The sequence below is a fragment of the Perca flavescens genome, chromosome 7 (genome assembly GCF_004354835.1).
Source record: "Perca flavescens isolate YP-PL-M2 chromosome 7, PFLA_1.0, whole genome shotgun sequence".
NCBI classification, from domain to species: Eukaryota; Metazoa; Chordata; class Actinopteri; order Perciformes; family Percidae; genus Perca; species Perca flavescens.
Window position 1 is genome coordinate 10,540,520 of NC_041337.1, and position 12,741 is coordinate 10,553,260.

At 38.8% G+C, this 12,741-nt stretch overlaps 1 protein-coding gene across 1 annotated transcript; it reads right to left on the reverse strand.

The window, feature by feature from the left end:
* Positions 1 to 1,038: 1,038 nt before the first annotated feature.
* Positions 1,039 to 10,836, reverse strand: plp2b (proteolipid protein 2b). Its single transcript, XM_028582961.1, has 5 exons — positions 10,345 to 10,836; positions 4,614 to 4,769; positions 3,956 to 4,054; positions 2,355 to 2,451; positions 1,039 to 2,229 (listed from the first exon to the last, which is right to left on the reverse strand). Exons 1-5 carry the CDS (start codon positions 10,441 to 10,443, stop codon positions 2,216 to 2,218), a joined length of 465 nt encoding a protein of 154 aa, XP_028438762.1. The 5' UTR covers positions 10,444 to 10,836; the 3' UTR covers positions 1,039 to 2,215.
* Positions 10,837 to 12,741: the final 1,905 nt, after the last annotated feature.

Here is a 12,741-nt window from a genome sequence, read left to right on the forward strand (position 1 = left end):
TTATATTGAAGTCCTAGGCGCTTAACAACCATCCTGACTGACTGTACCTGGCTAACTTGACGAAGAGCTCCAACTTTACCTCCCCTGTCCATAAACCTGAACACAGGCCGCGTTAACTGTCCCAAAGTTTGCCATTTACTTCACCTAGGCTACAAGAAGTTAACCGCTGTACATACAAATCCTTCTCCCTCGGCTCTGTGTTAGAAATCCCTCACACTTTCTGATTCATACCATGTTTAGTCTTTATGTATTATCTGCAGAGTATGGTTCTAATAGTTAAATCGGGAAAACATTCAGGGCATGGGAGGAGTCGGTTTAATACATATTTCTAAATAAATATTTAGACGAGCAAATATGAACACGTGTTTGGGGAATTCATTATTGCAGCCGGGCTTCCACAGCAACAGCAGCAGCAGCAACAACAACATAGGGAATTAGTTTAAAAATAAGTCAGTATGAGCCCAAACAAAGGATTATCATTCCACTGTAGGTCTTTAAAAGGACGTGGGCCTAGTGTGTACTGTAATGGTCATTGCAACTGAAAGGCAGCAGCACAGAGGAAAGCAAAATAGGAAAGGATTTCCGCAAACGCAATGTAATCTCAAAATGAAAGAGGGGCAACAGCATGCAAACTGTCCGCAATAGAAACATTTCAAATGAGATTAGAGATCACAGATGCATGCTGCAGGTCAGTAAATCCTGGCAGAGTGTGTAAAAAAAAATATAATTCCTGATAACATCTAAACACCAACAACCTGATGAGAGACTGGAGCAAACACCATAGCTATGTTGATGTTTTTGCAATTACTTATTAATAACTCTTACTCCTGGCTGATGGGACGGAGTGAGCTTTACATTAGCAATTCATTTCAGATGAGTAGCATTCTGCTTCCATCTAGTGGTAATCTGATAGAAGACAATTTCCAGCCCAAGTATATCTGGCAACATATGCAATCAATTACGGTTTTGTTGAATAAAGCCGTAAAACATCACGGTTAAGTAGTTAGATTAGTGTACAATATATGTGACAAAAACATATTTCCTTTGTAGTAACAATGGCTTTTATTTTCCAAAGAAAGGCTGCTTTGCATTTTGAAATTACAAACCAGACTTTTGTAAAGCAAGTTAGAAAAAATAATAAGGCAATGTCTTAATTGGATAAATAACCACCAAAGGGTAGAGGAATCAGTTACAGAACCTTTTAAAATTGCGATATTCACATATTAAAATTTCATCCGTGTCTTTTCTTTTTCTATCTCCATCAAAAAAACATGAACCAAAAAAAAAAACACTGGACTGTACTTCTTGACTGTATAAAATGTCAACAGAAAAAATATTGTGCTCCTTGAAAAATGTATTACAAATGTAAAAAAAAAAAAAACCTGAGCAAGAATCAAAGTTGAACCTGGAGGATGACATTCAAATACGAAATGTGTGGTTGATGGTTAGTGGACGTCTAACGCCTCTGATGATGCAGACTAAACTAATTAATAATTCATATAATATATCCTTTATTAATTAGTGCAAAGACAGCCAAAAGATTGCTGATTAGGCCACTTCAAATGTTTAGGCTTCAAGAATATAAGATGAATAAGAGGAAGGAACTGGTTAATTTGAATGAGACTTTAAGGCACTGTAACGTACGGGGAGAACTCTAAAGATTAAATAACAGAGAAGGAAATGTTTGGCCAGCTGAGAGACCTCTCTGGAAATACAAAACACACACACTCAAGAAGTGCATAATTATGATGTTAAACAATTCCTAACTACCCATTCATGTGTCAGTTACTTCTAAAGTCCAAATGGCAGAGTTACTTCTTACTACAGCAATCCATTAACAGTAGATGTGTATTAGACAAGCTGCTTGATGACATCCATTGCCTGTTATTTACCATTTTCCCTTTTTAATCAGTGGTACATTGAGGTTGGAGTAAAGGTTTGTGAGGGGAATTCCTCATGTAGACACGATTTTGTCTTGACGTGCCGGCAAAGATGTACAGTAACACTCACTTTGACTACGTCATCCTCCTTTCGGGCACGTTCCTTTTAGAACTCTCTCGTCTGTTCACACCGTACAGTAGCATTGATTAAACTGTGACCTGTTCATTTTATTGTCCATCAATCCTTTGTGATCCACTCTTTTGTTAACTTCTGCACAAATTCCTCTTTGTTCTTCTGCTGCATTCTTGGCAGAAGTACATTCGTCTTGGAGTGTTTAAACTCGGTCATCTGTATAAAAAAAAAAAAGCAAAACATTGGAGATAAAACAAGGTGTCATACATCTGAATTAAAGCCACTTATTGTCATGTCGAGCGTGTTGAGTCATCATAAAAGTAACCATCTGTTGCTCTCACTGGTAGAAGCTGCCGCGTGCTGCCTGGTGCTCTTGAGTTCCAAGAAGATGGTGTAGGTGTCATAGGCAAACAGTATACCAGCGATCAAACCAAACACCTAAGAAACAACCACTCAGCATCAGAATCACAATAATAATAAATAATCAAATTCACTGGTCACATAAAGCACCTCAAAGTTGGATAATGCCAACAAAACGTTAATAGAAATATTTGAAAATACTATAACGTGCTCGTAATAGAATATTTGATGTTACATAGTTAAAGAAGAGTGGCTTTAAAAATCTCAGCATTGCCGTGCTGCCAACACCAGAAGACATTTTTATTCCCAGGCTGTCATCATGTTGATTTGAGGGTGCACAAACTACATAACTGATCTCAGATAAGACATACTTATTACAAGATTATTTCACCACTGGAGCAAGAACTGCAATTTTCAACAGAAACATGCAGGAAGTGACTGTTAAGTCAAGTGTGTGTTGTTTAGGTGAAGATGGGTTTGCACATACCACAAGAAAGATATCAGACGGCACACCACACACATATTTAAAGAAATAGTTAATTAAAAATGAATAGACTGATAAAAACAGATTCTTAGAGAAAAATAATATGAAATGTCCTTAATTTAATTGTAAAAGCAAACAGAGACCGGGGGAGTGGTGGTTTGTGTTGTGAGAAACTTGAATATAAACTTCAATGTTTCTCATGTCACACCAGCTGCTTTTAATTTCCCATGAAGCTGTGATGACTCTTATTGCATTAATAACAGAATCAGTGGTACTGTATGCTGCGCTACTTGGCACTGTGTGTGTGTGTGTGTGTGTGTGTGTGTGTGTGTGTGTGTGTGTGTGTGTGTGTGTGTGTGTGTGTGTTTCAACTGCCTACCTCCCTGCCTTCTTTTTCCCGTGCACTCTAAATGGATGCCACTCTTTTCTTGTCCAAGACTCACCTCCAAGGTTTTTTTCAACTACTGTGGCTGTTGTGGTATGTTTTATTTGTTCTTTGTTTTGTGTAAAGTGGAGGATGTTGTGTGTGGACATTGGACTGGAAGCTGTACTGTTGTATTGGGGTCATGTAATTCCGTGTCGGATGGGCCACTTAGTGGCATGACACGTAAATAAAAATAGCAATCAATTAATCGATCAGTCAGTCAGTCAAAACAAGTGCATCCTATTTCTGGCTACGATAAAATGAAACCTGTTTAATAAAAAACTGTTCCTCACAACAAGGTGAAGACACGTCCCTGAACTGCTTGAACCAAAGGACCTGTGGATTCAGTTTCAACTGGAGAGTTCTGTCTGAAATTGCGACTAAAGTCTTGTGGTTTACACTAGGCTTAAACAGGAAAGAAGCATGAGATATGATTTGAGATGGCCATATTACTCAATGGTGACGGAGTGTGTTCCCTTGGAGATTGCGGTTTGTTAAACACACACGTTTACAAAACCCCCCTTGGTTTCAGTTTCCACCTCTATCAGTTTTCACACCCAGGCATACATGTACAATAAAACAGATTCATTGATAACAGTTAATGGTTGTCAAAACAAGCAATAAAACATGCACATGAACAGTTTCGGCATTCAGTTTACGGCGCCATAACTGACCCCGCCTGCGATACGAGCGCCGTCCCCGGCCCCTCCAATTACACAGATCAGAGAAGTGATGAGGTAAAGGGCCGCACCAATAACAGCACGGAAAAAATCCTGCACAAAAGAGAGAAGCAGAAGATGAAGCATTGTTGTGCAACTATGCACACATGTGTGCGTTAGTGTGTGTGTGTGTATGTGTGTGTGTGTGTGTGTGTGTGTGTGTGTGTGTGTAAGGCAAGGCTGCTTTATTTGTATAGCAAATTTCAGCAACAGGGCAATTCAAGGTGCTTTACATAAAACATTAAAGTGCAGTTAAAAACTGAAAAACAGATGAAATACGAGAGTAACATTTACAGTGCAGTATAAGAAATTAATAATTATTTAAAGAAAGGCAACATCAAAAAGAAAGGTCTCAGCCTAGACCTGTAGTTTTCTGGGAGCTTGTTCCAGATATGTGGAGCATAAAAACTGAACACTGGTTCCCCCTGTTTAGTTCTGAGACTCTGGGGACAACAAGTAGACCTGTCCCATACGACCTGAGAGGTCTGGGGGGGAGGGGGGAGGGGGTCATAGTGTAGTAGCAGATCAGAAATGTATTTTGGTTTACCGTTTAGTAATTTATATAGTGTATGCTTGCTGTAAGATCATGTGCCAAGACATGTAGAGGACTCACGCTCCAGAGCCAGTTGACCAGTAGAAACTGCTTGTCCAGCTCCATCATGAAGATACCGAAGAAGACCATGGCGAAGATCATCTCGCAGATGGCGACGGCGGAGTAGCCTCCATACAGAGATGCAGCGTAGCAGATGACGATAATGAAACTGATTAACTGGGAGGGGATGGAGAAAAGCAATAAACAGAGAGATTAACAATTTTGAAAATGGTGAAGATATGCCAGAACACATCAGGGTATGGCTGGGCGATTGAAAAAAAAAAAAAAAAAATCAGATATCACAACATTCTTGACCAAATACCTCAATGTCGATATTGCGACGATATTGTAGGGTTGACAATTGGTGCTTTTACAAAACATTTTACTAATGAGATTTAAGATAAAGAATTCCCAGTAATGTGGATATAATGACTTAGTGGGTAAAGGTAAATAATAGAACAGCTAGAATAGTCTGGTAAGATGACATCACTCTACTGTAATGTAGCCTTTAAAACCAGGAAAACACTCACGCGATATAACGATAAGTTTACATTATACAAAATCTGAGACAATATCTAGTCCAATATATCGATATTAATGTAATATCGTTATTTTGCCCAGCCCTACATCAGGGTTATGCCCAAAAACTAACATAGCTGCCCAAATTTCTTCTGTTAAACTTTGCAGATGACTTGATAGAACAGCTGCAATTCATCTGAGAGAGGACAAATCATCTCAATGCTCAGTAATAGAAAAATATCTGCGTCCACTCAATAGCCACGGCCAGTCAGACAGTAAATCACTCCAACAGAGGCATAATTGTTTCATTTACTCCAGTCAATTCCCAATTCAGCATCCACATAATAACAGCGTTTTTGCCAAGAAAAAAAGATTTTCTGCACGGTGAGACAACTGGATGGACTATAATGCACACTGTCAGTCTGTCGCTCACATGCTGCTTTCTTCTTAGATTTACAGCACGTGTTTGTTCTATCAAGATCTTATTTTTCCATATGAGGGAAAAAAAGTCAGCACGCATTCTTCTCAGTCCATTCCACTGAAATGCTGCCAAAGTGCAAAAATCATAAACTCAGCAAGCCTACGGCCCGCAACCAGCATCAGCCTTTTCTTCTTCAATACTGCTATTGTTTGCTGCTGTCAAACTGCGTGGGTAGATGCACTCACACAACACGGACACATGACAGCTGTGAAGGAGTGGACATTTCAAGTAGGCTAGTTACAGTACAAGTCCTTAAACCTAACAATTTAGTGTACTTGAGGACACCAAACAGCATTCCTTGTTATTGTCCTTTCCCAAGTGGATTTCTAATTAATTTGCACTGCCCTGCACAATTGCAAAAGTTGCTTTACAGCTGTGACACGTGGCCTAAATTTTACATTTTTTATGAACTGGAAAAACTGGACAGCCACCCACACACTGTGCCAATATACACTTTAGGGATGCAACTAACACATTGATTGATCGATTAATCGTTTGGTCTAGACATCTGAAAACTGTTCTTTTGTCTAAAGATGTAATACAAAGAAACATTTTCACATTTGATTAGCTGGGACTATTAAATGTTTGGCATATTTGCTAGAAAAATTACTAACAAATTAAAAAAAAAAAAACGTTTTGAACAACTAGGGCTGGGCGATATGGAGAAAATCAAATATCACGATATTTTTGGCCAAATACCTCGATATCGAAACCGCAACAATATTGTAGTGTTGACTATTGGTGCTTTCACAAAATATTCACAAAATGAGAGTTTTGATAAATAATCATCAGTAATGTGGATAAAATGACTAAGCGGGTAAAGGCAAATAACAGAACAGCTGTTCCAACTGTCTGGAAAGTTCAGAAAATGACATCGCTTTATTGTAATACAGCCTTTAAAAGCAGGAAAACTTGTGACACACTTGTGTCATATTACGATATCCAAAATCTAAGACGATATCTAGTCACATATCACGATATCGATATAATATCGATATATTGCCCAGCTCTATGAACAACTCACCTTTTTTTTTAGTAAATCTGTGTACACAAAGAATGTTGTCAATGCTTTCGTTAAGGTGTAGAGCTCCTGGTGATACTTCGAGCAAAGTTTCATGTTGTGTCAAGCCTTCTTAGCGTTTTAAAAAGCTATTTTGAGGCTAGCATAAAAGTGCCCCTAGTACTCCCATTCAAAAGGCCATTTGACCGAAAAACGAAAATACGGTAAGTATAAGTAAGTGCTGCTTCCGTCCTAAATATGCTTTTAACAACATGGCATCATGACTTTGCGTAAATATACACGCCACTTTCATAAAGCCAAATGGCGTGTTATTGTACGCATTTTCAGCTATCCACGTGTATGCCTACGCTGTATACAGCTGATGTAAACATACCCATCACGTTATCGCGAGAACACAACGTACTATCGCAACGTCACACACCTGTTTAAAAAAAATTAAAAAATAAAATGGTTGGGTTTAGGAAAAGAACACAGGGAAAGTCTTTAGTAACAAAACAGTGACAAAAACACGGAAAATAACAAAAACACGCTTAGGAAAATAAATGGTTGGGTTTAAGAAAGAAACATTGGGTAAGGCTTATTAAAAAAAACAAAAAAAACCCGGCTGAAACGGCTGAAAAATCGCCACACGCAGGACGTGAACCCGCCACCTCAACCTACCTCCTTACTCAATCCCCCGTTCCTTTATATTAGTCGCTACGGCGGAAATTGACTCGCAATGTAGGTCAATGGCGGCCGATTTGCATTGATATACACGCAAAAATGCGATTATGCGTCTTGATAACACACAAAAACGGAATACAAATTGGCGTTTCATACATACGCCAATTCATGAGATCAGTCTGCTTTTAAACTAAAGTTAGACTCGGGTACATTCACAAAAAGACCCTAGGTTGCATTTTGGCGAGAGTTACGCTTTAAATCAACTATAAAAGATATAATAAAGTTAGAATGAAATCATAAACTGTAGTTACATACGACCCACTGAAGTGAAACCTGGTGTTCTACAACCTTTATTTGCACTACCTTTCTTGTGACAAGTCAAATCATTTATTCTTGTAACGCTTACTTAATAAATCAGACTCTGACTCTAATGTATATTTTGAAAAAAGCACATCTTGCACATTGCAATGTTTTATTCTCAGACACAGAACTTAGTGGCCAGTGTCAAATCACTGGCGTCTATGATACACACATGATGTAACTGATTCAAAACTAGCCCTACATCTGTCACTACTGCTTCCCTTCCCCTCCCCGGCAACTGTTGCACAAACGCGCAGCCAGCCAGATGCATCAGTAGTTCCTGTGTTCTGGAGACAGGCACAGGCAGCCTCTGTAGAGTAGCGTGGCGGCCGAGGCCAAGGTCCTACACAAAAGAGACTTTATGCAGGCAGAGTCGGCTGCTGTCGGGCAGCGGCTGTACTGAGGAGCCCATCACACACACAGAAACAACCGCTACACAGTCGGGTCTCTCAGAACAAGAAATGCTCTGAGATGTTTTACACCTTTAGGTTTTCTACAGTGGTCGGATCTGTTTGCATGGGTCAGCTTTATAAGATCCGAGCTCGGATCTATACACATCAGTACAATGAGCTGCTCTTTCAAAAATGATAGAAATAGTTGGGAACGCCAGGCTAATTATAGCCAGCAGCAACATGAGAGCCAAGAGCTAGTCCGTGGTACAGAGGCACACTAAACAGCAACGGTTGCTAGGGAAGTCACTTACATTTTGGGGCGGTTTTTTTTTTTTTTTTTTGCACTTTCCACTGCTCACTAAAGTGTATACCATGATTGTTGAGAGCCAAATGGAAAGTTCAGTTTCATTTAATCACTTTTATTCTCATCATCCAGTCATTTACTCAACTGTCATTTTCCTGCATACTTTTCTTTCACCCTTTTTTATAAAGACATTCTTCAATAAAAGGAGATAACCTAAAAAAAATGTTAATATTAAAAGCAGGGTGCAAGTTCAGTTCAGTGCATGACTCATCCTGACTTATCACTACTGACCTAAATGTGCCACATGACTAACTGAAATTTGCTTTACATGGGTGTGTTGTGTGTGACTGTAAACCTGTATGTTGCTCTGCAGCTTCAAACATGTTCAAGTATGGCCATGCCTCTGATAGCCAGATTAAAAGACTAAACTAAATATATGTAAATGTTATTCGACGAGGCATAGAACCTTGCTGTCATAACTTGCTGACAGCTGAATTATTCCTTTAGCTTTTAGGTTTTTCAGCTGAAAGATTTAAACCGGACTGCAGGGGTTAAACACCCTATTTCCTATTAGATTGGACATTACAAGCAGTAATGGCATTTGTCTTCCTGTTTCACTCCCTCATCCATCTCCCTGCAGTCTACACTGTAAACTATTTCCGACATGCACCATCAGAGATGACTTCCTTTAGGGTTTATCAGGTTCCAGTAAAGACGTGAGTCAGTGGAAGAGGAAACAACAAACTACCGAGTGTATCCAGTGTTAGAATGAAGCTCTTCGTGAAAGGCACAACAAAAGATGTGCGCTAAGCAATTCACACACTGTTTCTTAGGAACAAACTTCACACTGGAAGCCTGGAATTTCCATTACCTCTGAAAAAAAAAAAAAAAAAAAAAAAACTTTACAGTGGGTGGACCACTGACCACCAACATCTGAGAGCCTGTTTTATAATGAGTCCGTTGGGTTATGAGAGCAGAAACTGGTATAGTAATAACACAGTAGTACATATACATTGTTAGTACTCTGTAAGCTGTGAGATAAGTAGTAATACTGTTGCATGTACCTGGCGAGAATCTGATAAAAAAAAAACTTTTAAAATGCAGAACTTAAGTAAAGTATTTAAGGTCAAAGTGAGTCATGTGTTAAGAAAACAAACCACTGTGAAATGCAAACAAAGGCAATCATGTGAAAATAGTGGTCAAGGACAGTAAATAAAGTCTTCTCAGACAGACAGACAGGAAGTGGTTTTACTATGCCAGGAATTGGACACTTGAACCCTGCACACCTAACTTACTCGTTATTGGGAATGAAGTATTGCTCTGATGTTTCTATTGTCGCCTCTATAAGTGTATTCCTGTACATTTGAGCCAGACCTGCAAAGACGTAAAGTTGAGGGCGGGGAAAACTGACTTTATGAGCCTTTACATAGGCTACATAGGAATGTGATATACATTGCATTTTCTCTTCACCACATTTGGGCTACCACTTCTCTGTCCACACATACTATGCAGCCTGTGGTAATAAGTAGAAAAAGGAGTCACTGGATCAAGTTAACCCATATGACCTTTCATCTGCCATTAACGCTCAGCATTTGGCTCTTTGGTGCCAAATGAGCCAACAGTGGCGGAGAAGCGACAGGTGGAAACCCTTAACCCCCTGTTCATGATCCCTCAACCCCCAGACCACATGCTTATCATTCCTCCACAAGACTGCTTTAAAAAAAAGAGTGAGATAAAACAGCTTTCAAGAAGAAAATAGAGAATATTGGTGACAGAAAAAGCAAATATCTCTCCTCTATCTAGTCTAATAGTGAGCAAAATCAATAACCATGTAGGCTAGCTACATTAACCCACTTTAATATGTATGAAATATTCATTAGTTGCAGGCTACTTAAACACACTTAACACACAACACATTATAATAGCCAGGTTTTGGAAGCAGTTGTAAACATTCAAACACAGAAAGATAAAACTAAAAGTTACATGTTAGCTGCACAGGTTAGTGAACTTACTATTTCTGCTGCGAGGATACACCCTTTTTTGGTTTTCACGTAACTTTTCAGCTTCTCCACGCAATTAGCAGCGGGACTGGACGCGGTTGTATCAGCCATTCTGTAAGAACTAGCTAACTTATTAGCTATATACCGACTGTATTATATGTTTTTGAGCCTTCTCGCCAGCAAGCGTTTGAATAAACAAACTTGTCCCGACCGCCAAAGGAAAAAGGTTGACGTTACAGCTGCAGCTCAGTTGACCGTTAGCTATTTATTTTTTTCCCCCTCCCAGTCGGATGAATCAACGATTCCGAAGTAAAAGTCTCCGTGAAATGTACTCCGGCTGAGCACAATCACGACCACAGCAGCTCCACATAAACTCTGTTTTCTGTGTGAGAAGGGAGGGCAGGACCAAGGAGCTGACAGTGGGGCGTTGGCTTTCACTTTTCTTAAGGGGAGGTAGCTGTTCGCACTTCGGCACCACCGGGACGAGCTGCTTCCGTGCTGCCTTCAGGGGCTCCTCGTAAACTCGACACACCTGTTGCAAATGTTATTCTTTAGTGGCTGATGTTTTAGTTGCTAATCCACAGTGGTGGAATAAGGACTTAAGTACTGTGCTTTATTAAACTTCTACTCAGTGGCGGAAGAAGTACTCAATTATTGAACTTTATACTTCTGCTCAGTGGTGGAAGAAGTACTCAGATCATCTACTTAAGTAAAATGAGCAATACCATAGTGTAGACATAAGTCCTGCATTCAAAATCGTATTTATGTAAAAGTGCAAAGGTATTATACAAATACATATTTAATTTATCTCTTTATTTTTGCAGTTGGTAAAGGCGGAGCTTATTTTAATTTACTTATATAGCCTACTGCTATGTAGCTACATCTATAATAATATATCATATTGTATGTGTTGATTATATTTAGTATAGTAATAAATTATCGGAATCTGTGAACAGGTAGTAACCTCGAAATTGTACTTAAGTACAGGACCTGAGTAAATGTATTTAGTTACTATCCAACACACAGTGGTGGAAGAAGTACTCAAATCTTTTAGTAGCAATACCACAGTGTAGAAATACTTGGTTACAAGTAAAAGTCCTCCATTAAAAATTCTACTTGAGGAAAGATACACAAGTACTAGCATCAAAATATACTATATACTAAAGTAAAAGTACTCATGATGCAGAATGGCCCATTTCAGAATAATATTATTCTACTGGATTATGATTAGTGATGCATTATTGTGTGAATCACTTTAATGTTGCAGCTGGTAAAGGTGGGGCTAAGAGTACAATACTTGGGTAAATGTACTTTTCACCACTGCTAATCAAGCAAAGGTGGGCTTCATATCCTAATTATTGGTTGATGATTTTATTGATTCTAAGGACTCAGTAGGAACATTATCCACTTTGTGATAGTCATTAGACTACTTGAGCTGTACACTTTAATTTGAGTGTCCATTAACTGCAAAAAGGCAAAAGAAATTAATTCAAATGAGCTAACTCATGAACTTATGAGTCTTGGAGCACTATACTGTGCCTACATTGCATTTTGGAATAATAACAGGCTCTGTCTATCTCTTAAATATTGGTCTTTCTTGTGTGTGCATTATCTATATGAACGTCTTAAAGTCTCGAAAAGTGCAAAATAAATTCTCAAATTTAGCAAAATGAGGGGAGGTGACTGAGGAAACCTCTTCAGTTAATAACCTCCCCAACCACCAGGTAGTGCCATGCAGAGTCCTCACCAAAACCCCAGATTGGTCACACTAACCTGCATCTTGGCCCAAAGCCTGCCTGAAATGGTGTTTAAATGTTGTCTGTAGTCAGAAATATAGGCCAGCTACAGAAATATCTGAACACCATTTGCATTTTTCTATGACACTGGGCTACTATCACTACTATTAATATGTCTATGTCTTCCGAGGCTTTACTTACCCCTTTCGCTAGGTTTTGAACACAATTTATTGTAGAAACATAGGTGTTTACTTCTGCTACAACTTATTCATAAAACGGATTATTAACAGGCAGTCAGCCTATGAACAGAAGTACACATTTTAACCTTCAACAGAATAATTTCAAGTTTATTTCATTTTTGTTTCACATGGATCCCATATAATAAGAATACAGCAGAATTCTGGAGAGTCTTATATTTTTGTTCTCATTATCATAAATACTAATATGAATACATCATACACAATAAACACAGCACTATCCAAGGGCGTAGAGAGAGTATCACAAGACATCATTCACCACTAACGACAGAGTATATTTCATTTCAGCATATTTATAAGAGCTACAGTGAAAGAGAGAGAAAGACAGAGAGAGAGAGAAGAAAAAACATGTGGGGAGGTCTAGAGGAAGAGAGAAAGCCAGGTGCTTGTACACCGCCTGAATCAAATAAACCTGA

What these genes read in the sequence shown, in the direction of transcription:
- plp2b (XM_028582961.1), bottom strand. Translation starts at nt 10,443, where the DNA reads ATGGCTGATACAACCGCGTCCAGTCCCGCTGCTAATTGCGTGGAGAAG. An exon ending in GTATCCTCGCAGCAGAAATA is followed by an intron (nt 4,770 to 10,344) that starts GTAAGTTCACTA and finishes ATCCCCTCCCAG; the next exon opens with TTAATCAGTTTCATTATCGT. An exon ending in GCGCTCGTATCGCAGGCGGG is followed by an intron (nt 2,452 to 3,955) that starts GTCAGTTATGGC and finishes GTTGTTTCTTAG; the next exon opens with GTGTTTGGTTTGATCGCTGG.